Source organism: Planococcus citri, chromosome 4, assembly GCF_950023065.1.
Source record: "Planococcus citri chromosome 4, ihPlaCitr1.1, whole genome shotgun sequence".
NCBI classification, from domain to species: domain Eukaryota; kingdom Metazoa; phylum Arthropoda; class Insecta; order Hemiptera; family Pseudococcidae; genus Planococcus; species Planococcus citri.
In genome coordinates, this window is record NC_088680.1 from 43,055,566 (window position 1) to 43,082,590 (window position 27,025).

Here is a 27,025-nt window from a genome sequence, read left to right on the forward strand (position 1 = left end):
CAATACAATGAAAAATTTGTGATAAATGTTGTTTATATTTTTTTGCAAGTTTTTTATATGATTTTTGAATTATTTCAATGTGTAATTAAAACATTGGAGAGAAGTATTCCACTAATTATCATAAGAAATCTACCGAACAAAGGACATGATATGAATGATTTGCATATACGTTTTATTTAATTTATCTTTTTAGTGGTTCATGAATTTGCGTATTTATAAATTCCCTTCAAACGCCATATATAGAGCACCTTTGTTGAAAGAATGATTCTTGTTTTGTGTTGAGTTCAGGTGAGTTTTCTTTTCAATTTTGAATTCTATATAGTTTTAACATCATTTTTCAAATTGGACAAATAATTAACGCAGCTTCTATGTTGTGAACTTTTATAGACGCAAAATTTCAAATGGAGGCTAGTTACCAAGCTTTTGTTTCTGAAACAGAGGATGATTCGGAGGATGTTCCTCACGAGAGTAACGTGAAAATCCATATTCCTCCAACTTCTAAAGGTGATAAATTTTCATCGATGAACTAACCGAGATAAAGGCTCGATTTCTTTACTGACCACCTGGTATAATTTAGTCTAAGGCCATTCGAAGTGAACTTGAATCCCAGATAATGACAGTACAATAGTACTTGGAGTGCCATGTGGGAATCTCTGAGTGCCACAACGTGTTCAGACTCCTAGGGTACGATAAATCCCCACGTGTTTTTTTGAATTATGCAAACACATGTCAGATTTTTGAGCGTTGCCGTCTTTATTTATTTATTTTTTGTAATTCGACAGATGTATTTTCATTTATTTAATAAGTTATAAAAAGACATATACTAGAGAATGATAATGATAAGTAGTTCTTATCGAGAGCAGTCTCAAGTGGTCGGTGGTCAGTAAAGATAATGGGTCGGTATTCCGAACACAAATTTATACTAATCGAGTGTTATTTCTGTAGTTACAAGATGGAGCCATATAGAAGATTTAGATTTATTTTTCACGAGAATTTACGCTTATCATCAAAAAGGCGGATACTTTTGTATATTATTACGCGGTGTTCTGGAACTTGTTAAAGTTATTTTTATGCTAGTATTTTGCGTGTTCCTCGTCTATTTCGTAGATTACCAAGTTTTATTTCGGTACGTAAACTTATTTTATTTATTTTGTACTTTTTTGATATAATAATAACGAACATCATTTTTCTGGTATTTTTTCAGTAATAAATTACCTCCGAATTTCAATAATAGTTCTACTACTCCGCATAAAATAACTATACCAGATGCAATTTGCCCACTGCATCAATGTTTCAAAGATATTGGCGGTTTTGCTTGGTTGTGTATCACAATCGTTCTAGTCTATTGGCTGTTTCGTTTAATTAAGCTTATTTACAATTTGTATCATTTTTGGGATATCAAAGGATTTTTCAATATCGCTCTTCAAATACCAGATGTAAGTGTTTCTTCGTTTAATGTAATTTTCAATTTTTTTTTATTACGTGTTGTAATACATCGGGTTTGTTTGTTTAAAAGGACGAACTGAGTAATATAACATGGAATGAAGTACAGAAGAAAATATGCGAAGTACAACGTGAGCAACAGATGTGTATCAGGAAAAACACATTAACCGAGTTGGATATTTATCACAGAATACTAAGGTACTTAGCTAATAATTTGTTTTTAAAATATTACGAAGATATGTTTTTGCACCGTTATCTTATGGGAATTTGTAATTACAGGTCGAAAAATTATATGGTTGCTATGGTCAACAAATCAGTTCTACCAATTAAATACAATTTACCTTTCTTTGGGGAAGTTACATATATGAGCCAGGGTCTCAAATACAATTACGAATTATTGTTCTTCTGTAAGTAAAAAAAACAAAACTAACGTAATATGACGATACTGTAAGTGAAATCACAAATAATGAATTGTTTTCAACAGCTGGACCATGGGGTTTTTTTGAAAATTGGCATTTGAAGGATGATTACAAAAAAGCAAGCAAACGACAGGAACTGGCTGCCAGGCTTAAAAGATATATCGGCTTATTCGCGTTGGGTAATACGATTCTTGGTGGATTCATTTGTGTCTGGCAGTTCGTATATTTCATCTTTAATTATGCTGAAGTAAGGTTTATTCTTTTAGTACCCGGAAAAGAAGTGTTCGAATAAAATTAATTTTTCGAATAATTCCAGCTATTGAAAAGAGAACCTGGAGTATTAGCTTTGAGATGCTGGTCACTTAACGGAAGGCTTTTCTTGAGACATTTTAATGAACTCGATCACGAGCTAGAAGCCAGATTGAGACGAGCATATCGACCAGCTTCCAAATATATGAATACTTTTTCATCTCCTATCATGATTATTATTGCTCAGTGAGTTATTTGATAAAGTAAACTATTTACATTTTGACCGACTATTCAACTAATAATGAAAATATTCAGTTATGTTAGTTTCATCGCTGGCTCAGTACTCATAGTACTCGGAGCATTAGCCATTTACGACGAAGATGTTCTCGCCGTCGAACACGTGCTCACTATTATTACCATTTTGGGAGCCATCACTGCCATATTCAGGTAATTTATTTAATTTTTGTTTTTCACTCGACGTATTCCCATCGTTGAATATTCTGTTTTGTTTGCAGAGGATTTATACCCGACGAAAATATGTGCTGGTGTCCTGAAAAATTATTAATCGAAATTCTCGCCGAAGTTCACTATTTACCCGATAGCTGGCGTGGTCAAGCACATTCAACCGGAGTGCGAGATCAGTTTTCTCAATTTTTCCAATACAAAGCTGTAAGGATTCAAATCAAATACGCGTTTGAATACTTTTTAGTTAATTTTCTAAACATGAAATTATCCGCAGGTTTACCTTGTTTTTGAATTGATCTCACCTGTGGTTGTTCCCTGGATATTGTATTTCAAATTGAGACCTAGAAGCTTGGAAATAGTGGATTTCTACCGCAATTTCACGGTATCTGTGTTAGGCGTAGGCGACGTGTGTTCTTTTTCATTAATGGATATGAGAAAACATGGAAATCCTACCTGGCAAGCACCCGGATACATGAAATGTCCAGAAAATAACAAACAAACTCAAGTAAATTGCGTAATACTTAAATCGTAGTAATTCTTGACGCGTTTTATTAATCGAGTATTTTATAGGCCGAAGATGGTAAAACTGAATTATCGTTGATTCATTTCGCCACCATGAATCCTACTTGGCAACCTCCTCAAGAAGCAGAACAGTTCATTCACGAAGTAAAAGAGAAAGCTCGTCATCACGAAGATGCTCCAGATGAGGCTGATCGTCATTCTGAAGCTTTGGAATCAGTCAGCGCCGGAGTAAGTATCATTATTAATAATAAAATAATTGATATCGATGAAGCGAGGCGATTAATCGAAACGTTATATTTTTCAGTTGAGTATGATTCTGTCTCACCATCAACCGTCGTTTCCAACCACCTCAAAAATGAATTCTACCTCAAAAATGAATTTCGCTCACGGATGTCGATTGGAAGGACCTGCTAGGTCTTCATCCTATTATTACAAGTACGTTAAATCGTTAAAATGTCACTTTGCCCTCGTACGACTTCTCCAATAACGAGTGTTATTTTTATTTTAGCCCTACGTTTGGTAATTCGGATTCAATTTACGGAGAAGACAGATTAATGGTACATGCTGAAACACCCTCAGTCGACATGAGCATAAACACATTGTATCTTCACGGGGTCCATCACAGGTATGAGTTTTTCCTCATATATGTATTTGTAAATTGATTTCAAAGAACGTCATCGGTGTTAACGTTTATATTTTAAATCGCAGGAAATTAGCTTCGAAGCCTAGAGAACCTACGTACGAAGAAACTCCTACAGTCGGAGCGCCCAGCGTGAACACATATACTGCCATAATACCATCGACCTCAAAACAAACTACCACCAGAACGAATATTTGCGAAGGCACCCCGTTATTGAAAAACGTTCCTAAACATTTCTGACTGATGAATGGAAAATTTCAAGAATTCTTATGAGGTATACACGGATTAATACGCAAGTCTTGTGAAATGTGTATTATTTACTAACTTTTTTTTCGATAGGGAATGTGTTTCAGTTTTACTCTTTTTTTATTCAAAGGTTATAGTGAGATAGAAGGATATATTTTTTGTTCAAATTTTTATGTGTCTATTATTTATAAGTTTCGACTGAATTTTAAGTGACTTGAGCTTTAAAAAATATGTGAAAGAGGATGTGTTTTGAGATTTTTATTTCTAGGTATGGTATGCAGTAATATGGAGGGTTGATCGGAGATGATTTATGAGAATTACTTCCAATTAATCCAATTTAGTGTAACGTTCTCTTGGTATATATTTTATTTTTTTAAATTTTTTTTTCATATTTTAATGACTTAATCATTGCGTTTAATGTTTACTATAATTTCTATATTATTACTTTTCAAAAGCTGCGGTAAAAAAAAAAGCTTTCATATATTTTGCTCTTTTTATCAAATGTTTTATGTTACTTGTAGAATTTACGATTACGAATTGTTTGCAATCCTATGTTTTCGTTTTCAGAATTTTATTACTTATTACTTCCTTGGATAAACTTGTACGAAATTAGGTTTATACATTTTACCTGAATTTGGTTTATTTTTCTGAACAGTTTGTAGTCATTTAATTTTTGAAATATTTTATAATTTTAAATCTACCTATGTATTTGTAATTGTATAGCGTTGATTGCTTCAAGGATGAACCTTAATGTTCAAACCTTTTTTGTTTTTTTTTGTTTGCATTTCAGTTTGTATATAAAATCACGTTTTGGAATAATTTTTAAACGTATTTTAAAAACTTACTGTGTAGTATGTACTATTTTGTTTTGGGTAAGTTATTTATATAAGAACGATTATCAGAAACTGTAGGTCTGATTTATATTCAGCAGCTTCTTTTTATTTTACTAATACTTAACTTGTGTTTAGATTAGTTGCTTTTTACCAGTCACTTTTTTTGTAATGTGTCTGTGATATGTTTTCTGTTGAATGTAAGCCTAATAAAAAAAATTGAATATTTTCTCTTTGTTCCTGTCAAATTTGCGATGAAAAAGGTACCACGAAGAAATTTAATTCGTTTTTATTTCTTTGAGAAAAACTATAATTTCGAGTAGCAAACGTGGAGGAATATCGATTGTTATTGGTGATCTACGTGTTCGAGTTTGGAATGCAAAAAATGTACAGTTTTATCTGTAATCTAGTCAAGTCATACAAAGAACGATGAACAATGAAGAAAACAGTTTATGATCTGAAATGAAAACTGTGATCAAACGTAGAAGTTAAATCGCAGTCAAAACGCGTGTTTCGTAACTCGTATCAAGTAAACATTACAAGGTCAGTGTTTGGTACGAATTTTGAATTCCCAACGCTTCAGGCTAAACAGAAGTCGTAAAAATTTGCGAACAAATAACATTCTCTGGTGCTATTGTTATCCTACGATATGCTTCAGTTCGATTGGTGAATTTTAATCGCAATTTTACTTTGAATTTCTCATTTCGTAGAATAAAATTCTCCATCGATCGGAGAGAAATTTCACTCAAACACATGGTGCTAATTTGCATAGTGCAACACTGCTGCGAATTACTCAAAAATTGAAATCACCCAGTTTCTAAAATTTTGCTTCTGTTTTGGTACATTTTTGTTTTAATTTTTTGAGTTTTTTGTTATCGGGTCATCGGGTGTTAAGTACAAGGTGATATTTTATTAATCGATCGATAAATTATCATTTTCCTATTAAGAACAGTCGCGGTTTCGGTATCATATATTGGAATCAATCGCAGCGTTGTCCAGACCATCGTGTTATCGACACTGAATAATTATTATAAACTTCGAATGTAATCGAATAATTTCATACGTTTTGACGTTGCAATCGTAAAGTAAGTATTTTATTATAGTCATAATGGAGTATACATTCGTCTTGTCTGACATGTGATATATTGGAAAAATAAACTAATGTGTTTTACTGTATCGAACGTTCAAAATCAGCAGTAATACAGTACAGCTACCTATGTAATTGAGAATGAAATTGTTGGGGCGCTTCTTAATCCCATTATTTATTAATTTGAACACTATGAGGTAAATTTACCAGGTCAATGAACCTAGTACACGAAACGTACGCAGAGTACGAAAGGACTTCTTTTTTTTAAACGTCATTCATACGCTTGATTAAGACAGAAAGCGTGAAAAGAGTATTCGTGTTACGAATGTTTAGGAAAATACATTAATTAACAACTTGTCGGAGGCGTTTTGCGATGTGTTTTTGATTTTATTTAATACTAACAACGGCGTATTACCGACTGTTATTTAGAATGGCCAGTACTAAAGAAGAAACCAGAGAAGAAGAGGAAGACGACGATGATAGCGTCGAAGATCTCGTCTCCACTATCAATTATAACACCATTACTTCTATGTCGGCGTTGAAAGAAATCCTAGGAGCTGATAGTCGTAACAGTAGCGAAGATGTCTCCTGGTTTCAGCACTATTTTCTCCGGCACGTGAATCGTTTACCTTCCAGAAGCCAGTACCCTGGGCGAAGACTTTCCGAGTGTAAAGAAGAAGACGAAGGTTTAGATGCAGATGTTAAAACAGAACCACCTAAAGAAAGCGAACCTACGTCCAACGTCACCGAAAATACACCAAGTTCAAAGTAAGTTGTGTGACGGTCGAAGCGTCGATTTCTATCTGCTTCGATGCGACGACGTTGACGTATCATAATTTTATCGAATTTATTTGTTCACCTTGCAGTAAACAGTATTCCACCGCTATCTCTAAATCATCGAGTTCATCGACTCCTACAACTCCATCTTCATCTATGCCTTCTAGTCCTCGTAAAACTCATACGTACGAAACACCACCGACATCACCTAAAGTCAGCCGAGGTACATCGCCTCATTTCGATAAAAGATTTTTCGAAGCCGGATTAATAGAGATGAAATCACAAGCCTCGTCTACGTCTACGCTCGATGATTCTTCCAACGACGATGTTTGGGTGAAAAGAGTCGACCTCAGTGATCTAGCCAGACAGAAAAAGGTAATTGAAAAATTTTACGTTCGTCGAATATTTATACTGTATTATTTTTTCGCTGCAGTAATAATATTGCGATGTAAAAATAGAGATTACTCATCTCAATTTATAGTCACATTTTAATGCGTTAGTTTTCTAAGTGTAGATAAATTTCCTGTTGTGATTATCGTCGAGTTACATGTATCGAAAAACTATTAAATTTCACAATCGACATGGATAGGAAATGTGCCAATTGCTTAATTTTGTCGAATTCGTTACGGGCTTTTTGGTTAGTTACGAATTTTGACCATTAAATCGAATGGTTTTTAGATTTTAGATATTTAGAAGATTGTATCTTTGCGATGTTGTTTGTTATTTGTGTACGGAAGCTATCAGTATAATATCAGCTATCATATCGTATGCGGGAAGTGAACGAATGATAAATTATCAGTGCCTACTTTTTTAGGGAGCTGAAATATCCCATATCTATCGTTGCATTTTATGAGTGAAAAAATTTCTAATTTTTTATCTATTGATATTTTTTTTTTTTAGAAAGATCTGCATCAATTTGAAAAATTACTTTCAAAACATTTTCAACATGGCCCACGAAGAAAAACATTATATCTTTTTGACGAAGAAAGATCCATTTTGTTAACCTGTTGAAATGAACGTAGTCATTCAGCCATTTTATATTCGATATTTCTGCCAATTTATCATTCAAGCCAATGAAACGATTAAATTAGATTTCAAATCAAAATGATCGAATGACGAGTTCAGATTTTAATTAAAATGGGAAGTACTTCGTGTCAAAGCAAAGCTTGAACCAATAGCACTATGTGTTCGATTTCATTTTGAGAATGAGTTAATTAAAATTCGAAAGATGCTCGTAGGCTCGTAGGCTTGTCTTATGTTTCATTGTTCACTAAATTGAAAAAATAAAAAAAGGTGGAACAAAATTGACGTAATTATAGTATGAGATCATCTTATGATCTCGACTCGACGAATTCGACAATTGAGCTGTTCTATTCCATTTAACTCGTGTATTATTGTCGTATACCCTGCCTTTCAGGTATTCCAAAGTCGAAGGTCGTAATTTAAAAAAAAAATGATACTTCGAAACGAAAACTTTAAATTTGCAATGACAATTCGTAGCTTGCAATTTTTCCAGCTCGTCGGTCATGTAAATAAGTAATTTTATTTTTATATTATTTTCTTCGATGAACACGAAGGCTAAAAGGATCGTTGCGAATTAGCTTTATTAATACGAGAAGCGTAATACGATAGCCAAAATTGTCCGTATCATTAAAATTTATTGGTTTGTTTATTAAATAGATTTTGTCGTTGTTGATCGTATAATTTGTGGTTGTTTGCGTGGTTAAAAACGTACCGTATGTGCGAGTATACGGTATCATATATGGTGTAATTTCTTACTCGGTGCGTATATTTATGCGGATAAAATGGCAAAAATTCGAATGGAATTTTGATTAATGACGTTAACGTTGTATGGAGATGGTAAATTACGAGTTACGTATTATTATAGCGGGCTTTATTGTGTCGGAATAGTGGTGGATTGATCCGAGTAGGTAGCATCGAAGAGAGGGGAGGGGCAAGGATAAAGTACCTAATGTCACGTGAGCTGACAGAGTTTTTGATAGCTGATGGTCTCAGGTTTTAAGATTTTTTTTAAAAATTTATTTCAATTTTTTTCTTAATTTGCATTTTGAAAATGATTTTTAATTTTATAATTTTTTTTCGAGTTTTAAAAATAAATATAATTTTGATTTTTGGTTCTTGGAAAAATATCTACCTAATATTGCAATTTTTTGGAAAAATCGAAATTTAAGATTCGTCATAATTTTATTTTGTAATTGTTGGGAAAGAGGGAAGGATTTCAATCGCAAATGATTGTAACGGCTTTCGGTTTTTTTTGTTTTTTTTTTAAATTCACAAACTTGGCGAACAAAACATAAAATTCATTTCAAATTTTATAATCTAAATGTAATTTGTTAGCTTAAAGTACTAATCTCATTGTCAAGGTTGCATAATTTTTGCCATCATTTTTGGCACGTTTCACATGTTTGATAAAATATTTTCACGATTTTTACTAATTCTTTGGCGTCTAAAAAAATTCCAGATTAATGTTTGAAATTTCCGTAACGAAATACGCAGCGATTATGTAAACTGTGGTAAAATTTAATTAAATTTTTTCAAATACGTACTCGCGTATTCCATGTAGAAATATCGTTTGTACCTATTGTACGTACAACGTACAAATCTTGAAGTGAAAGTTTTTCTAATTCAGCAAAGCAAACAACAAAGCACAAATACTGCAAAATGCTTATTTATTGGAGAAGTTTTTGATTTACTCGAGTAGGGTACATAGAATTTTCCTCTGAAAGACGATTTCCAAGTTTCAGGGTCTTTTCGTCGTCTTTTAAAATTTCCTCTTGGAGTTTTACAAAGCTTTAGTGTTATTCAATGGGCTTAGGTATTTTTTTCATTGTCGAAAATTTTCAAACTCAGTCGTAGTTTTCAAATTAATAATACCTGAAATGAATGAGGTTTTTTCCAAACTGTGAAAAAAATTTACAATTTAAATTGTGGTGTTAATTTTTGAAATATTTTTTACCTGACAGAAGTCTTATCTAAAAAGTTGGAGTTAGGCAGGGTGAAAATTTGAGATTGCGTATTTTGGACACTCCACCCCCTTCTTACGGTCCCGATTGGTTTCAAAATTTTCGATAAATGTGGGGGGGAATCCTCTCTGAATGTCAATAAAGTATAATTATTTCAACTCATCGAACCCATCGGAAGTAATGTTTCACCATGATCCTCTTTTTCGTTCATAAATGTGTGTAAATTTTTGAATTTTCAAGTACTGACTTAGTTTTAAAAAATGCAGGGAACAAGGAAAGGCTTCGGATACCATAAAATATTTGCTAATTAAATTTTTTTTCAAGATTTTTTTTTTTTTGAAAAAACGAAAAAGTGGACTTTTTAGACTGTTCTAAATATTGATGAAGCGATGTATGTAGATGAAAAATCACCATCGGTCACTGCGAGTCTTTTCTGTTTTAATGCAGTTGAGCTTTATCATCAGCATTTCGACGTGAAGTTTTTCCAACAGATTTATTTAAATTTATTAGTAGCTAATTAGCTTTGTGAGTTTTCAAATTTTCAGTCACTTTTTGAATGATCAAAGGATGGTCAAGTCCTAAGTGTAGATTCAAAATATTAACCAAAGTTTCCTAACGTACTTTATAGGTAGTTAGGTACCCTTTTTTTTTTTCATATTCATGAATCATGTCTACATAACAGAAACATCTCAATCAGCAAAAAAAATCGCTGACTGTACTGTGAAGAATCAAATTTCAGACTCCGAATTCTGTTTTTCAATTTTTGCCAAATTTTTTAAAATTCGAATTCAGCTTATTTCTTACAAGAAATTCAAAATTTAATTTTTCATGAGAATAGAATGTTGAAATTTGGTTTACCTCCCTTTTTTCGATCCTTTGAATCAATTTTTAGTGGTTTTCAGACGATCTAGAGCCTCATGAGTACATCATAATTTTTTGCAGGGATCATTCTTGACTAAAATTGATAGTTGACTTTTCGAAAACCATCGACTGAAATTTTGTTTATTTTTTCGACCTTTCAAATCAAAATGATCGGTGTTTGAATGGTTCTGAAATGAATTTTTGCATTTTTTTAGTTCGTAAAAAATTCCAAAAATACAGGTAGGTCCAGCTGGGTCCTCTTATGATTTTTTTTTTGGACAATTGAAAAGCTCTACGATTTGGTGGAAGCTTTATTGCAATTTCACAAAATTCTAACCAAATCCCAACTTTCTTACTTCAATTTAGCAAAATTTTGATTTTTTTTTAATGGACATTTTTTTAAATGTTAAAAAATTTATTACAAAAAAATGAAAAAAATGAATTCAGCTCCCGGAATTTTATTTGGCAATGTTTTTTTAAGGGTGAATCACGAAAGTAAAATTGTCGTTGGATTTGGACCCAATTTCGTGCATAGACCTTTATTTTGATTTTTGAATTGGAAGTGTGATCCAAACAATTTTTTCAAGTCTGTAGGCGTCCTTGAAGAGATGATGTAGGTTCTCAAAGAGGGGGAATTTTCGAAGATATCGTAATTTTTTCTTTCTAGCCTCTACCCAGCCAAATTTGGAAAAAATTACCCTTATTCAAAAACTAGTATTTGAGCTTTTGCGTTAACTTGGAATATTGCGCTCAAAATCCAAGACTTTTTGGTGTTCTACTGAGTTTTTAAAAACTTGTATGTAAATTGCTTATTTTTGAGGAAATTCGTGTTCAGTTTTGAAATTGGCAAAGGTGGCTAAAAAATTGGTACCCCTGCATTCCGAAATATTCCTCTAGTTTCAGGAATGATATTACCACCAAAAAAAATATGTATACTTATATTACGTATTTTTACAGTAAAAGTTTCATTGAATACCATCTTTTGGAGCTTGGTCCTTTTTTCTGAAACCGGTTGGGTGTAGGGAATGGAGAGAAAAAATCCAATATTTTCTCGAAAATGACCCCTTGTTGAAAGGAGAGACCTTTGAGGTTAACAATTTTTCTAGGTGACTATCAACTAAAAACTGAAGTCTCCATCGAGGTGGTAAAAATCCTACGATATTTTTTTCACGGTCCATCCACGTGTTCATGGAATCACTTTGGATTTTTCTTTGCCTGATAGTGATTCAAAAAATTTTCTGAAAGTTGGAGCACTTCCCTATCCATTGTTACTGTACATCAAAATCATTCTCGACCTTTTCCCAAATTGAATTTCACTTTGCAAAAATTTATAGCTCTTTTCGAAGAATTTCTCTATTTTTAATGCGAGCATTTTTATTCTGGAGTGGTCTGGATTTTAATTGACCTTCGACCTTCGTGTATGATGATTATTGAAGTTCAAAATTTCTCACATAGAATTACTCCACAGCCTAAAAATCTTCACAGAATTCTGTCTTATTCAGATCAAAATTCTGCATCAGACATTTTTTTTCAATTTTTTTCTTTCTATTTCAAAAAGTGAAATTTCTTGCTTCCCTTCGTATTCTATCCAATTTTCTGAAAGCTCTAGTTTTATAAGTACTTAAGATACACATACCATTTCGCAACGATAGGAATTTTTTCATCTGCAATTTTTTATTTACTAAAATTCACACGACGACGTGGTGAACCGCGAGCATGCGTCCTACGTCGCTATCCTAATTAAATTGAGACGATATACTATAGTACACCAGTCACCAAGTTGTTGAAAAAGGAAGAAAAAAAGTGTACTCCAACGTGGTTGTAACATTGAGTAAACATGTGCGTGTATAATTGCAATATAGAGAAAAATTATGCGTTTAGTCGCTTTTGTAAAATTGGAAAGTAGTATCGTTTGTAATTGTCTGGCGTATGTGTCTCTTGTCTATGTACTTGCTCTGGAGTTTTAGTTGTTGTGATTCATCATTGACGAGTATCGCGTTGGTATGTTGAACATCATCGTTTTCGTCGTCGTCGTGTGCGTCCATCGGTGATTTATTTATTACCTGTACTGTACGATTCCATTACCATTCGAATGTAACAATTTCGCGAAGTGCAGCGAAATTCATTGGCCAGAAAAAGCGAAAAAAAATGCGTAGGTTATTGGACGAATATCGGCGGGTAAGCGAATGAATTTTGGCTCGATGACAGATTACAATACTTACTATAGGTATCTCGCGATCTCAAAATCATGCCATGAGGTAGAAATGTGTCCGTTTTCAACGATGTGTCGTCAATTTCTACGATAATCGTCATTACAACGTGATTTATACCAATAAGCTTATCAGTATAAATGTGCTCGACGGGTTCAGAATATGAAGAAGCTGCTCACGTGATAATTTTCGATGTGTTCGAACAACTGTAAAAAAAATTGACCCCCCCCTCCCCCTTCAGTTTAAGCTTCGAATCATATTCAGAAATCAAATAGACAAATTTGAGTAACTCGACAGTTGGCAGGACCATGAAAAGATCAAATTCATAAACGAGCTTTTATTATTGAAATAAATTTGATCGAAGTGTAACGAAAAAAGCCAAGTTTTTTGAAATTGGGTAGGTAGGTAATCCTTCGAGTTTATTTTCTGTCCGGTGTAGCGACTACCTCTTCTCCCCTCGCCTCTCTTTAATTCCCTATTTACCTATCTCATTTTTCTGCTTACATTTTGACATTTTTTGTAATCTCAGCAGCTGTCCGATGTTGCGAGAAAATGAAAGTTACAGGTGTAAATTTTTTTTTTCTTTATACCGCCAGAAACGAGATGAATTTTATGTAGAAGTACTACTTTGGAAATTCTTCTATACTTTAGCTATGCTGCATTATCGTAATTAATTTTCAGCTGCGTAAATTTGTTTTTGCAATTTTTTTCTCGTGAAAAAATTATCTCAGGTGTTGGAAAAAATGTCGATTTTTCTATTTGTATAACGAGATTAAGTTACTTACTTACCTAATTCACTTTGAAAATTATAACGTTTTAGGTTTTGATAAGTTTTGAATGACGTGATCGCGAGCGTTATCATCGTAGGTAATACTAATTATAGTCGCCGAGTAATTAGTTTTTATGCTCGTGCGCAATTGTAGCATAACATATATCAGGTGGAAAAGGGCGAGAAAATTATTTTATTAGGATAATTGAATTTGATTATCGATGCGAAATTTGGTCAAAAATTAACCTAATATTCTTTCTTAAATAATTTGAAATTCGTGTAAAAATAATATAAAATGACGAAAGAAAAAAATATATCAAATTGAAAATTGAAGGATTTTTTTTTTCAAAATTGTTGAAAAAATTATTCAATTTTAATCAGTAGAAAATATGTGACCAAAGTGTGTTTATGGTTGAAAAAAAGTCCAATCAGCCGAAAAAGGAATGAAAAATCGTTTTTGGAATACCTACCTAATAATGAAATTCAATGACAATAAATTGTGACGAAAAACTGTTGCAACATTGAAAATCTCGTGAAAGTATCCAATGTTGTGGTTATTGAATTTTTTTATCTTTCTTTAAAGTCCTTTAATGCAATTTTGGAAGAAAAATTTTACAATATTTATCGTTTTTAGCAATTTTTTTTTCAAATTTCAAATAAGTAACATTTCTTTACTCTTCAAAGCTTCAAAGCATTGCCTTGTTTTTATCAAATTTTACAATTTTACAAAATAATCAATTTTTTCTCAAAAATTAATTTTTTATTTTTTTTTTGCTAAAAATTGATAATTTTTTTATTGTAAGTATGCACTTAATTCAGTGAATTTTCTTAATTTTAATTCAAACCACTAAAGTTCAACATTTTTTCGATATTTTCGAAATGTTTTATAATTTTGAACAAAATAAGCAAGTGTTGAATAATTCGAGAATCAGAAATCGAGTTCAAATACCAAAAACAGCGAAAATTCAAACAGAAAAATATAAAATAAATGTAGCGAAGTAGCGATGGTTTTACAAATATAATCATTGAATTGATTTCAAATTGATGAAAACGTATACTCCAATGTAAAAAATTACGAAGTCCAAACCAAATTTTTTTTTTTTAAATCGATGGTGGGGGAGGGTTTAAATATTTTGGGAGATAGTGAACAAGTGGTGAAAAAGTAGTGATTTTCGGTGGACAAATTCCTGTAGACACCCTGCTCAGAAAATTCTCCGTTTTGCCACCAGTTTGGAATAATTATTTTGGTGTGTCGAATGACATAATTTTTTTTTTCTAAATTGAGTTCGTATTGACTTCTTTTCAATTTTTAATTATGGATTAATTGACCAATTGAGAGAAATTTATCAGTTTTGAATTTTTAAAAACAATTATCCAAATGTACGTAAAAAATTAATTTTAATAAACTTCTTTCATTTTTAAAAAATTGTCAAAGGGTTTCTGGAGTCCATAAAAATGAAAAAATGAATAAGTTGTGAAGAAAAGGCTGAATTCAAGTCAATAAAATTCAAGAACTTTTCATTTGAAAACTTGATTTAGAAGTTTTGTTGAAGAAATTGAGTACTTCGAAATGTGAGATAGAATACTTTATTTGGAAAGAAATGAGAGGAAAAAGATATGGTTTGCAAACGTTCACTAAGATTTGATGAACTCTCGGTAGTCATGAGCACAATTTTTTAATCAAAGTAGCCGAAAAAGACAATTTATATCACTTGGCAATTTGATAAAAACTTTGTTCTAGGAATTCTGTACTTCTTAATTTTTTTTTTTAATTGAAAAATGAACGAATCATCGTCATAAAAAAAAAAAAAAAAAACGATGAATGAAATTTTCCTAATGAGACAAAAATTATGACAACATAACAACAGAATTCGTTGATTATTTCTTCGAAATTCACGAATATCCAAGCATCTGGCCGTTTGGCAATAGATTTATTTCGTTAAAGGTTTGAAAAAAATAATTCTTCCAACAAAAAATTCAATTGAGCAGATCTTATCCTCAAATTGGCTTTTATTAACAAATTGCCTCGATACAATGTACATAATTCAAATAAAATAGGCACGTGTGAAGTAAGTAAACACATTTCAAATTTTTTCATCCTTTGAAATTTTTCAGAATTTCATCTTCTTTCAGTCGATTATTTTGTACACCAATTTATCCATATTTGTCTACTTTCAACTCGTAGGCAGGTGAGGTACCTACACACAAAAAAAAGTTCAGAGTGGTACCCTACAGCCTGCAGCAGGTACCCATGTTCACGTATCTAGAGCTATAAATATTGTACTTCGTCGATAGATAGATGGATAGATACTGGCGTAGTGTTATTTCAAGACTTCAAAGCTATTCTTTTTTGTGAGCATTTTATTGAAAAGGTTGTCATTTATTGTACACATCGAATACCTGAAATATCTGAGAAAGGAACCGATAAAAAAAAACGAGCAAAAAAATTGACAGCTCGCAGAAAAAAATATATAATATAAGTTGAAAATACGTAAACAAATATTCTTGGACCCATCTTTTTTGACATAGTCGTGTGTTTGAAAATATTTATTCGAGGTACCTACGCTGGAAAAAGACAGAAGTATTTATACGAGTAATAAAATTGAAAGCACAAAAAAACGATAGATGTTCGCCGCCAGACAAATATACTCGGCGAGGGAAGGGTTTGTTGGTATAGAATAGATAAAAAAAAATGTTATACAAATAGAGTAATTCATTTTCATAAAAATTTCATCGTTAAAATGAATACACAACGAACACGTTGAGCGCAATAGCGTGTAAATATTCTGTATAAGTTACGTGTTGTTGAGTGAGTTTAGAGAAGAGGAGAAGGAGTATGGAAAGAAGAAAAGCAACGCAAAAAAGTCGTAACATTTTTATTAAGAAATTTTTACATTATCCTTTTGTTATTTTTATATACTTTTCAACGGTATATTTCCGTTTTTAATTCATATATCGAGGATGTAGGTCAGCTAAGATGATAAAAATCAAAATTATTTCACTTACTCGCTGGCGAAGATGGTTTATTTTTGTATTACCTGCGTCAAATGATCTTTCGCAGAAGTTAATCGTATCTCGTAATTCGGTATTTAATTGAAAATATAAAAGGGTATCGTCTCGATTCTCCTTGAAGATGCGAGCCAATGATTCGTGATGAGGATTCGGAGCTTCGATGCTGTTCACGTAGCTGATACGATAAAATTTAACGAATTTTTCATCCTGAAGTGTGCGACGCGACGATGTAGTAATTTTTTCAAATGTTCGACCAAGATCGGTACTCGTTTTCGTAATGTCCGAGTTTTGTTCATTGTGTAATACGTTTGCTTTAAATGTTATTAAATTATTTAGACTTTTATTATCGAGATTACGAACATATAGCAGAATCTTGCAAGTAATTAGTTTAACCCTTAAATGCCACAAGGTGGTGAATTTCACCACACCAGTTTTTTCGATGCGTTACGCTGGCAGGAAAGAGTGCTCGGGTGGGAACGACTATTGGTACATGTGTGTGTATGTCTTGCGCTTCAATTCCGCTGTTGAGCATATTGCATACTTTTTTATTTTAAGGGGCAGAAATTTTTTAAAACGAGTGAAATAATAATTATTTTTGAATTTTTTGCCCCTTAAATGAGAAAAATAGGCAAGTTGTTGTACATAAATTAGTAGAGCATGGATACATAAATATTTAACAGGCGGTAGTTTCATTCCAGTCGCTGTCGATTGGCTACAAAAAACTATCAAAAAATATGAAAAAAATTTATTTTTTTTTCAAAAAATTGTGCCCCTTAAAATATGAAAGTAGGCAATGTGTCAAACATGCCAAATGAAAGGGTGAACATTTACGCACATGTATCAGGTAGCCATGATATCAAGTCTCTCGTCAGTCCAGTGCAAGAAAATCTTGAAAAAAATATAAGTGTGGCATTTAAGGGTTAAAATTTACGATATCGTCAAGTTACTCGAGTATCTTTTTACCTACCTCCGTACCTACGTAGCTAAATTACTCGGAATGTTTCACGTCTGATCGAGTTTATACGAGACGATGTGATCTATGAAAACCTTGCAGTAAAATGGAGTTTTCAGCCTTATTAAACGTACTTATTGGCGAGAATTTCGGTTTTAATTACTATTCCAATTCGGGTAAAATTTCGTAGAAAAATCCCACATATATAGGTAGATATACACTCGAGCTCGTACGTGCTTGACCATTTTTAGAAAGACTGCTGCACATTTTCAGCATACAATAGCTAACAATACCTAATAAACGTGAAATCTCGATTAGAGCTTTATACAGCAATGGAATCGCGATGGACGTTTACTTCTCAGGACCAATTCTACGTACGTAGTATTTATAAGATAACCGGTTCGTACTGTTTTGGATACTAAAGATGAGCCAATACGTAGTTGTTGGAAAAAAGCTCCCTTTTTGAGAAAAGAACTCGTTTTTGAAGAGAAAAACAACATCATTCGAAAGGATGTTATCGTTAGAAAATTAGAAGTGTGGAAAAAAAGACTTTGAAAAATGGTTAAACGCGAAAGGTTCGAAATAAAGGTCGTCGGTTTGAGTAATATTAATGAGAAACCAATGATGCTGCGGTGTTTAACGTCGAACTCGCCTTTTTGTAAATCGCACGTGAAATTGATAATGTTTCGACCTTTCGAAGAAGTGTCAATTTCAGCTCTTTTATACGATGTTTATAAGGTTTTAAAAGACTTGTTGATTCTGATTGAGGAGGTTATTTTTTGCTGGCAAATAATCGACCAAGAGTTTTACAGGGTTTTGTACATTGCGTGTGGAAGAAACGAAACGATGTCTAGTGTGTTTTACATGCTTACCTGGTGGAAATTTATGAGATGTTCAGAGAAAACAGATAATGTAAGATGTTTTGTATTCATACTGAGTGCGTGTGTCTTGTGAGGATGTCGTGTGTGAGACGTGTTTTAAGATTCTGCACGAAAATCGCAGGTACCTAATAACTAAAGAAAGTAAAAATGAAACCTTGAAGTGGAAATTTGAAACGTTTGGTGTTAGTGGTGAAGTGTTGAAAATGTATGTATTACGTTTCCTTTTCATGCCATGGTATTTTTAGATGATATATTTCCAAAAGTCGTAGAATTATTTAGACCTAGTGGAAATTTTTTGAGTGTTTTCGAAAAACCGTGAAAACGTGAGAAAAAAATGCGAAAATTTATGAGCTCGGTATCGTATTCATTGATATTTTCGATTACTTTTATGCTCCAGTGAATTTGAGAAAATTTTCGAATGAAGTGAAACTTTTCCATGGAATTTTTTCAATATGAAAGTAAAGCTAGAGCATTCGAAATTATTAAAGAGCTTCACGATTAAATGAAAAAATACGTCCTTTTTTAATATCTAGGTTATAGGTATACAAAACTTAATGTTAAAGACTAAAGTACAATATCGAAGCTTCGAGTAATCATCACTGATTTTGTAACATTTACTTACATCGATTTCTGGGCTTCAAGAATCACGAACGCCGGATCTGCTCTCTCGCCGCTCATATCCCAAATAATCCAATGGAGTCTCGTAGCCGAAATCTCGTTGACGAAACCAGCAATCTCTTGATATATGTCCTAAGATTTTACAGTAAAAACAGCGTAGATCATCTGAATACGTGCGTCGTATTTCGCTTCTTAGTTTCGGATCGGTTGAATAAGACCGATCTTCGAATGATTCTGACTCATCGCCTTTAGGTCTGAAGGGTGGGAAAGGTGCAGAGTATGTTCTTCGCGATTGCGCTGGAGTCTTCTCAAACGATGGACCGCGGTTCTAACAAAATGGAGTCGTATTAGAGAAGCCATGATAGTTCAAAAATTGAATTCAATTTTTATCACGATCTAATTTTTGAGTTTAACATTTGCAAGAATATTTTTTGATCCGTTGAAGTAATCTGAGACTTTCATTGAAATGAAATTCCTTTTCAAACGTAATACTCTCAAGATCCGATCGGAGTGTTCATGATGGTGTTTATAAACTCAAGGCAAATGATAAGACTCATACTTAAGGTGCATATTATTTGTCATTTATCTAAACTTACGATTTTGTTTCTTTTTTCGAGAAAGATGAGTTCTTCAAGTTTTTGCTCCACGTTAGCAAGTCGTCTATTTGCGAACCTTTCTTCGTTGTCGCTGCCGGAAGAATTGCCGTATCGACCGAACCGTTCTCTCAGCCATTTTTCTTTTCTCCTTTGAAAACCGTCGTCTCTTTCTTCGTATCCAGGACTCACCTAAACAGAATGTTTATCATAAATTCAATCATGAGGTGATAAATTGTGAAATAATTACGATTTGGATTTTGGAAAGAGTTAGAAATCGAAGCAAGGCACGAATTGTTAATTCATAATTTAATTCAACTTACCGTTCTTTTTCGCTTGAGAATGTTGACCTCTTGCTGAAGTTGGGCTATCTTTCTTTTCATCATATGGAATTCTTCATCGCGACTTGAAGAACTGCTCCTACGGTCTCTTCGGTTATTTTCATTCCTCCGTGGACAGTCGACATTATGGCCGTTGTTTCGAGCACTCATCTAAACAGTAATTAACAATTCATAACTTTGCTGTTCAAATAATCGTGATTCAAAGTCACCTAGGTAATTCAGAAATCTCCATCAAGTAAACGGTAATGGTGAGATTAATGTTGATCGAAGTTTGCTGGGTTCACACTTATACTGTAAGCTCAAATACTATACTTCGTATAGAAACACTTGAATGTGAAATGAACGATCAAATTATACATGTGAACTAAGTTCAGTCATCGTAAAATGCAACGTATTTAGTACCTTACATTGCGTTCAGAAGTCAAAAAGCATTACTCGAAACGCTTGAAGATACTAATGAGATGGTAAATGCAACATCACTTTTAAGTTTATCCTGGCTTTTCAAATAATTCAAAATTAGTCGTAATTAAAATCAACGTACCTTCTTGTAATGATAACTTCAATTCCGCAGATCTGAGATCACGATATTTTATAATAACTCCCTACGATTATGATGTTCCCATACACGATACACTACACTTTAAAATTGAAAAATTGATCAAAAATGCTATTACTACGGCGTATTTGTAGCACATGAAATGGAATTAATCAGTAATCTGGTTTGTGGAACCGCCATGTAGACGCCGAATTCCAGCGAATCAATCCTTTCTGCCTATCGGTTATCGGAGCAGCAGCTAGTAGTGGGGGAGCTATACAGGTTACCTAACGCTTATCTCTTCTGTCAGCTGTCCTTTGTCATGACATGTGCATTAGAATGTAATGAATTTATATTAGAATTCAGAATCAGCTTGAGCACTTTGAACTAACAAGTGTGATGCGTACTGAGTATAGTGAGTATTTACTTTCGTGATGGAGAATTTGAATGATCTGTAGATCTAATGAAAAGTTGGAAGTTTCATAGAAAAGTATGGTGTTTGATTTGCAGTGAGCTGTGTAGTATTCCCTATTCACTGGTTATTTTTTTGATCGCTTTCAAAAGAATGTAAACATGCCACAGGGTGACTCATAAATTATATTCGAGGTTCAGAAAACAACTTTCAAGTGAAGTTTACCTTCCTAAACGTCACTTAAAATTTCTCAAAAACAAACCATCGCAAACTACTCAACAATTATTATACCTACGTTTTTCTTTCTTTTTCATATCTTTTACATACTTTTCATCCGTCATCCCCCCCCCCCCGCCCAAAAAATATGTGTGATGAAAAATCGCGTACCTCTAGCTTTATATCTATAGGTATCTATGTACCTACGCTGCTGATTACATACGTTGAACTTTTCAACTTTTACTCAAAATAAGTTCCCTCGAAAGCGAGGCGTTTTCTGTAAAATGAAAACACGCTCTCTTGGTTTCTTGGTTTTTCCTTTTCTCAAAACCAAAATATTAACTTTTCTCTTAAAATGTAAAATTTGATTTTCGTGCAATTACCCCTGATGTTTTTTTCGAGATGTTTTCAGCAAAAATTAGGTGCTTCCACTCTACTGGACTATTTCGTTTTAAGAACTCTTACTACATTTGAATTTTTAACATCCTATTACCTATTACATGTACGTTTTTGGTAATTTTTGTGTGCAGTAAGACCAGGTTTTTCTTCAGCTAGGTATCGATCTTTGGATTTTAATTCGCTTCGAGCGTTCCATTTAAAATGTCAGATTCTTTGTAAAAATTTGAGGTAAAATAACGAATGAACTGAAACAATTCCATGATTTATTTGTTCAGAACAAGTATTATATTATAACAAACAAAATTAAATAACAACGTACCTGCGTATTGTAAAGTAAAATAAAGAACAACTTCTTGCAAATCGTTGTAGTTTCAGTACCTCCGTTCAGGCACATCACTGATGTAATAAAATAGAAAATAAAATTTGTTATCTAACCCACGGGGATCAAAATGAAAAATTGAAACATTCGAAACAAAAAAAAGAACTTGAAATGTAACATAAAATTATACCTAAATAACATCAACGAAGGATGAAAGCGCGAAAAAAAAAGGAAAAACTTTCACAAAAATATCGTCATCTCTGATCGGCTTCATCTACGCGTACCAATATAACGCGTCTCCCTCTGAGTTCTCTGATGTTGTTTCACAGTCACCTTCGCCTGGAAGATCGTATTCTACGTTCTCTAATGTGGTTTCACAGCCACTTTCGTCTAAAAGATCGTCTTCTACGTTTTCTGATGATGATGACGTTTTACGGCCACGTTTGCGTCGACGAAACCAGCATCGATCTGTAGCATGTCCGGTTTTCTTACAAATATTACATTTTTTAGATGTTTCTCCGTCACGTTCGCCTAGAAGATCGTCTTCTACGTTCTCTGATGAAGGTTTACGGCCACGTTCGCCTAGACGAAACCAGCATCGATTCGTGGCATGTCCAGTTTTTTTACAAACGTAACATTTTTTAGACGTTTCACCGTCACGTTCGCCTGCTAGATCGTCTCTTACGTTCTTTGATGATGATGAAGTTATACGGCCACGTTTACCTGGACGAAACCAGCATAGATCCGTGGCATGCCCGTCTTTTTTACAAGAATCACATCTTTTAGATCCCATGCAATTCTGTACAACATGATTGGGATGCCAACAGTTGGTGCATATAGGTTCTCTTTTCGGTTTTGAGCGCTTCTGAAGTTTGAAAACTCGTCGCCGTTGCCGATAGCCCTTCGGTTCGTGGCACGCAGATTGAGATCTCCATTTTGCGTATTTACGCGGCACTGTTGCTGAGAAAGCCTTTCTGCGCGAACCTAGACGTTTCTGTAATCAAACAAAATCGTGTTAGAAAAATACCTTTATGTGTTTATTCACTTGGAATAATAATTAATATATCTAAGTAATATTGAACGCTATGCAGTGCGCATTATTTAGTTACCAAAATAACTTACCACAGCCGGCCGCCTTTCTGATGACCGAATTCCGTCGTCATCGCCGCGGGAATTTGTCTTTTGAAAGCAGTCTTTGTCGGTATCCATTTTCTCGTCTTGAAATCTCACCTGAACAACGTACAAGGAATCATTTTTTAATAAAACAGAATATATGTACAAAGTAAGAAGTAAAGAGAATCTCATGGAGGTTTCAAAATTCTCAGATTTCATGCAAGAAAGGACCAACCAGGTGATCATCACAGTCATATCATATTGTTCCGTAGTCACGTAAATTCGAACACAAGATGATTGAAAAATATGCAATTCGTTTCTTATTTTTCATCATTACTGGTAATCAAACTTATCACTGTCTTTATTTTTTTCTCTGAGAGAATCAAATTTTGGCTCAAGTGTAATCAGCTCCTCATGTAGTACACACCTTCTTATGTCGATTTTTGGGCTCCCAGTCACCCGCTTCCGCTTCAACGTGTAGAGAATTCGCCTAAACAGTAATTTAAAATGCAGCCCATTAAAACAACAACAAAAAAAAAAACAATTCATCTTTAGATTCGAAATATTTTGAAAGTTACATGATTCTCAATCATTGATTGACATATTATAGCCTACGACATACGATTCAGGTATCAAATATCATAATTATAATCAAACTTACGACGTTTGTTTCCTTTTTAAAAGCATCGAGGTTGCTTTCCGGTTCAGGTTGCTGCTCATGGGAGTATGTATAAGACGGCTCAATGTTAGAACTATTACCTCCTGGCCAATGCTCGCTCGCTCTTCGATTGTCATCTTCCCACATATCTTCTCTCATATCTTGAAGCTTATGCTATACATAAATACGAGTACATAATGTATAATTGACTTTAAAGTACCCATTTACATAATTCAACTTACAACTTTTCTTCGCGTTTCCTCAACGTTGAGGTTTATTTTCAGTCCAACTTGAACTCCTTCGACAAATTTCGGAGACTCGTCCAGGTTAGAAAGTTCATCTTCACTTGGCCATTGTTCACTCGCTGTTTCATAGTCGTCCTGCTGGGAATCTTCTCTATCAGTAACGCGATTAATCTAAAAACAGTAATTCATGTGATGATGTTTATAAAACAGTATGGTATTGAGTCAAAAAATACTATCTATAAAAGGATGAACTATTCTACTAATGAGAAAGAAGACTACCGCATTACGTGCATGTGAAATTGAACTGCTACTGCGTGAGGCTAGAGTGAAATGTTATATTTCATCTTTCCTCTGCGTAGAGCATTGAAAACCTCGGTCATGTAATTGATAAGGTACAATAATTTTGAAATTATTCAATTTACCATTTGATCATTTATGTAGTACTTACGGTTCTCATATTTATTATATCGCGAGCATCAAATTCTTCTTCGAATCCAGCTTCAGCTTTATTCATATTTATTATATCACGGGCATCAAATCCTTCTGCGATTTTATTCATATTTATTATATCGCGGGCATCAAATCCTTCTTCAACTTTATTCATATTTATTATATCGCGGGCATCAAATTCTTCTTCGGATCCAGCATCAGTTTTCATATTTATTATTTTACGGGCATCAAATCCTTCTTCGAATCGAGCTGGCTGACTCGTATACCGGAATGATCGTTCGTCTTCACTGTAACTGGTCGAAGAATCACTTTCCGTGCCAGTGTCCGAGTCTCTTGCCCATTTTCTCCTTTCTTTCGGACGCCTACCCTTATAGTAGCTATTGTGAGAAGTCATCTAAACAGAAATTCATATTATTCATGAACATATTTTTGATTTATAAAGGATTAAAATTACTCAAGTTTAGAATCAGACAGTAGCGAGATACCTTGGAAATTTTTTCTAACTACGTAGGATTGAAGATATGAGCTCGAGAGTTTTACAGGGAAGAACTTGGGACTATTATCGCTGGGATTAAATCCCAGTTCTCTGCAAAATGTATTACGTACGACGGTATTTCGCCATTCTCGGCGACTAAACGACTAAATCGGTGCTTACGCTCATATTCGGTAACACGTACGATAGGTTAGATATGTACAATTGTACATAGTATACCATGAAATGCCATAGACATTGCCAATCGTGTCATATAGGAAATGGAAAATTTCTACCTAAGAAGAGGAGAATAAACACCAAGTGGTATTTCGCTATCATGTCCAAATGTTCAAATTACTGAGCATATAAAATCAAGAATGAAAGCTTACCTTTTCCAAGAGTAATATGTAACTAAGTTACGAGAAAATTGAAACTTGTAAACACCATGCACCAAAAAAATATCTGAATCGGTTGATAAAAAGAGATCGTAACGACGACGTTGACCCACCGTCCGTAATCCTGTTGAAAATTATGTGATCATTGTTATCATTCTGATTCTCACTATCAGTAAGCCATAAGCCCCGTCTACACCCTCCAATCTTCCAGTCTACTAGTGTTGTAAAAATCTAAACTGCGCAAGAATTGACAATGACAACTTGAAGTGAAGTAAAACAGGCTTGCACTAGATATTAGATAAAGAAGAGCTACCTAGATAGTTCTCCCCTTTCTCCCTTCTACTCTAGCTACTTGATGAGACTATGGTACTTACATTGTGAAAATTATATATTGTATTGAATTGAAAGTTGAAACCTAAAACCGCAAAATATTGTGAGAAATAAGTGTACGAGATTTCGATAAATGTATTTTTCATTTACTTTTCAATACGATAGGTGTCTGAACTTCCAAAGGTGTGGCCTTATGGGTATTCCCAATCAATTTTTCCAAAATTCGTTCTAATTTTATTCAAAAACTGAGAAAGTCCCGACTCAAATTTACAAAAATGGCATTGGTTTTGCGAATGATTTCTGGCTCAATTTTTTGAGATACCTAGTTACCTACCTATACTTAACGGAAAGATTCTCTTACGTAATCATCATCTATTTTACAGATTGATGGAGCTAAGTATATAGTTTTTCTATTTCGTGTGAGATTCGAACACTAATAAAAATTGTAGGTTCTTGGTTTGCTTTTCAAGGCCAGAAATTCACTCATTTCTTGAAATGGGCACCTTCAGATAAATTAATCGTGAACTACAAGCTATGCATCAAAGTACATTTTGTAATGCATCTTGGTGGAGAGTCATTTGAAAAAAAAAAATCTTGAAATGTCACACTCTTTCCCTCGTCCATTTTATTTATTCCAAAGAAACAAAATCATTATAGGTAATTGAAAAAGAATTCAGAATGCTTATTTCAAAAATTGTTTGCAATCTCTTTTGAAATAAAAAAAAACTTGAAAACTTTAATGTTAGCTTTTTTGCATATAAAATTACGTGAAAATTGAGATTTAATTTTTTCACAAAATGGCTAATGTTGAAAAAGACCTTTAAAAACAAAAAAAAATGATTATGAAAAATGTTGATTGATATTACCTAATACCTACCTACCTACCTACCTACAGGGTGCCTAGAAATATTGAGTACCCCAAAGAAAGTTTTTCATTAAAAATATAGGTTGGCAACGCGAAATAGATGCATATGATTGGTGGAATGTTATCTCTCCAGTCCAACAACCAATCATGTGCTATCATTATTATCATTCACTGTGACCAACCAAAGTATTTTAGTAGAAAACTTTTTTAGGGGTACTCGATATTTCTGGGCACCTTGTACCTACCTACCTACCTACTTACTTACCAACCTACCTACCTACCTACCATTACGTCTTAATCGTTGACGCTTGACGATCATTATTTTTTTAATTTAGGTAGGTAGGCGTGCACGGTATACAGTATAGGTTCATCTACATTTTAGTCCAAAAAGTTCTGCTTATTGCTAAAATTGCCAAACTTACTTGTTGCCGAAAATTGTCAAAAATTCTCTGTTTTTTGCAAAAAATTCCGAAAAACCCCACCTTGTTGCGAAAATTGTCCAAAAATCAATTGCTGTTTTCCAAAAATTGTCTAAAAAAGCTAGCTTCTTAATAATTTTTTTTGCTTAAAATAAAATTGCTAAAAATTTCAAAGAAGTTTTGTTCTTTTGCTTAAAGTAATTTCGCAATTAGTAATTTTTCAAAAATTGCTCATTTTTGCACAAATAGTCAAACTTTTACTTTTTGAAAGAATTCTCACTATTTCCAAAGATGTTCA

At 33.4% G+C, this 27,025-nt stretch overlaps 4 protein-coding genes across 4 annotated transcripts in view; 2 read left to right on the forward strand and 2 right to left on the reverse strand.

Moving 5' to 3' along the window:
* Nucleotides 1-30: 30 nt before the first annotated feature.
* Atg9 (autophagy-related protein 9) lies at nt 31-5,044 on the forward strand. Its single transcript, XM_065360803.1, has 15 exons — nt 31-288; nt 388-504; nt 946-1,126; nt 1,205-1,436; nt 1,517-1,641; nt 1,723-1,850; nt 1,928-2,109; nt 2,179-2,357; nt 2,427-2,558; nt 2,627-2,780; nt 2,851-3,081; nt 3,147-3,326; nt 3,403-3,533; nt 3,607-3,723; nt 3,807-5,044. The coding sequence occupies exons 2-15, from the start codon at nt 402-404 to the stop codon at nt 3,976-3,978; spliced, it is 2,247 nt and encodes a 748-aa protein (XP_065216875.1). The 5' UTR covers nt 31-288; nt 388-401; the 3' UTR covers nt 3,979-5,044.
* Nucleotides 5,045-5,440: 396 nt separating this feature from the next.
* Nucleotides 5,441-27,025, forward strand: part of SNF4Agamma (SNF4/AMP-activated protein kinase gamma subunit) — a 224,026-nt gene continuing 202,441 nt past the window's right edge. The window contains exons 1-3 of the mRNA XM_065362399.1: nt 5,441-5,899; nt 6,331-6,669; nt 6,768-7,053. Coding sequence (XP_065218471.1) covers nt 6,332-6,669; nt 6,768-7,053 — 624 coding nt within the window. The 5' untranslated portion in view covers nt 5,441-5,899; nt 6,331. The remainder of the gene's footprint in view (nt 5,900-6,330; nt 6,670-6,767; nt 7,054-27,025) is intronic.
* LOC135843810 (uncharacterized) lies at nt 18,852-20,749 on the reverse strand. The gene is made up of 4 exons (XM_065361826.1): nt 20,441-20,749; nt 19,882-20,049; nt 19,562-19,750; nt 18,852-19,293 (listed from the first exon to the last, which is right to left on the reverse strand). Exons 2-4 carry the CDS (start codon nt 20,047-20,049, stop codon nt 18,985-18,987), a joined length of 666 nt encoding a protein of 221 aa, XP_065217898.1. The 5' UTR covers nt 20,441-20,749; the 3' UTR covers nt 18,852-18,984.
* On the reverse strand, nt 21,705-25,401 carry LOC135843912 (uncharacterized). The gene is made up of 7 exons (XM_065361958.1): nt 25,108-25,401; nt 24,245-24,640; nt 23,794-23,967; nt 23,555-23,725; nt 23,321-23,383; nt 22,903-23,010; nt 21,705-22,774 (listed from the first exon to the last, which is right to left on the reverse strand). Exons 2-7 carry the CDS (start codon nt 24,638-24,640, stop codon nt 22,055-22,057), a joined length of 1,632 nt encoding a protein of 543 aa, XP_065218030.1. The 5' UTR covers nt 25,108-25,401; the 3' UTR covers nt 21,705-22,054.

Excerpts from the sequence above, each read along its gene's own strand:
- Atg9 (XM_065360803.1), top strand. The coding sequence starts at position 402 with ATGGAGGCTAGTTACCAAGCTTTTGTTTCTGAAACAGAGGATGATTCG. Across the intron at positions 505-945 it reads TATTCCTCCAACTTCTAAAG|TTACAAGATGGAGCCATATA; the intron begins GTGATAAATTTT and ends TTATTTCTGTAG. Across the intron at positions 1,851-1,927 it reads TTACGAATTATTGTTCTTCT|CTGGACCATGGGGTTTTTTT; the intron begins GTAAGTAAAAAA and ends TGTTTTCAACAG.
- LOC135843810 (XM_065361826.1), bottom strand. The coding sequence starts at position 20,049 with ATGAGTGCTCGAAACAACGGCCATAATGTCGACTGTCCACGGAGGAAT. Across the intron at positions 19,751-19,881 it reads TTCTCAAGCGAAAAAGAACG|GTGAGTCCTGGATACGAAGA; the intron begins GTAAGTTGAATT and ends CATTCTGTTTAG. Across the intron at positions 19,294-19,561 it reads TCGAAAAAAGAAACAAAATC|AACCGCGGTCCATCGTTTGA; the intron begins GTAAGTTTAGAT and ends CCATTTTGTTAG.
- LOC135843912 (XM_065361958.1), bottom strand. The coding sequence starts at position 24,640 with ATGACTTCTCACAATAGCTACTATAAGGGTAGGCGTCCGAAAGAAAGG. Across the intron at positions 23,968-24,244 it reads ATATAATAAATATGAGAACC|ATTAATCGCGTTACTGATAG; the intron begins GTAAGTACTACA and ends TACTGTTTTTAG. Across the intron at positions 23,384-23,554 it reads TTAAAAAGGAAACAAACGTC|GCGAATTCTCTACACGTTGA; the intron begins GTAAGTTTGATT and ends ATTACTGTTTAG.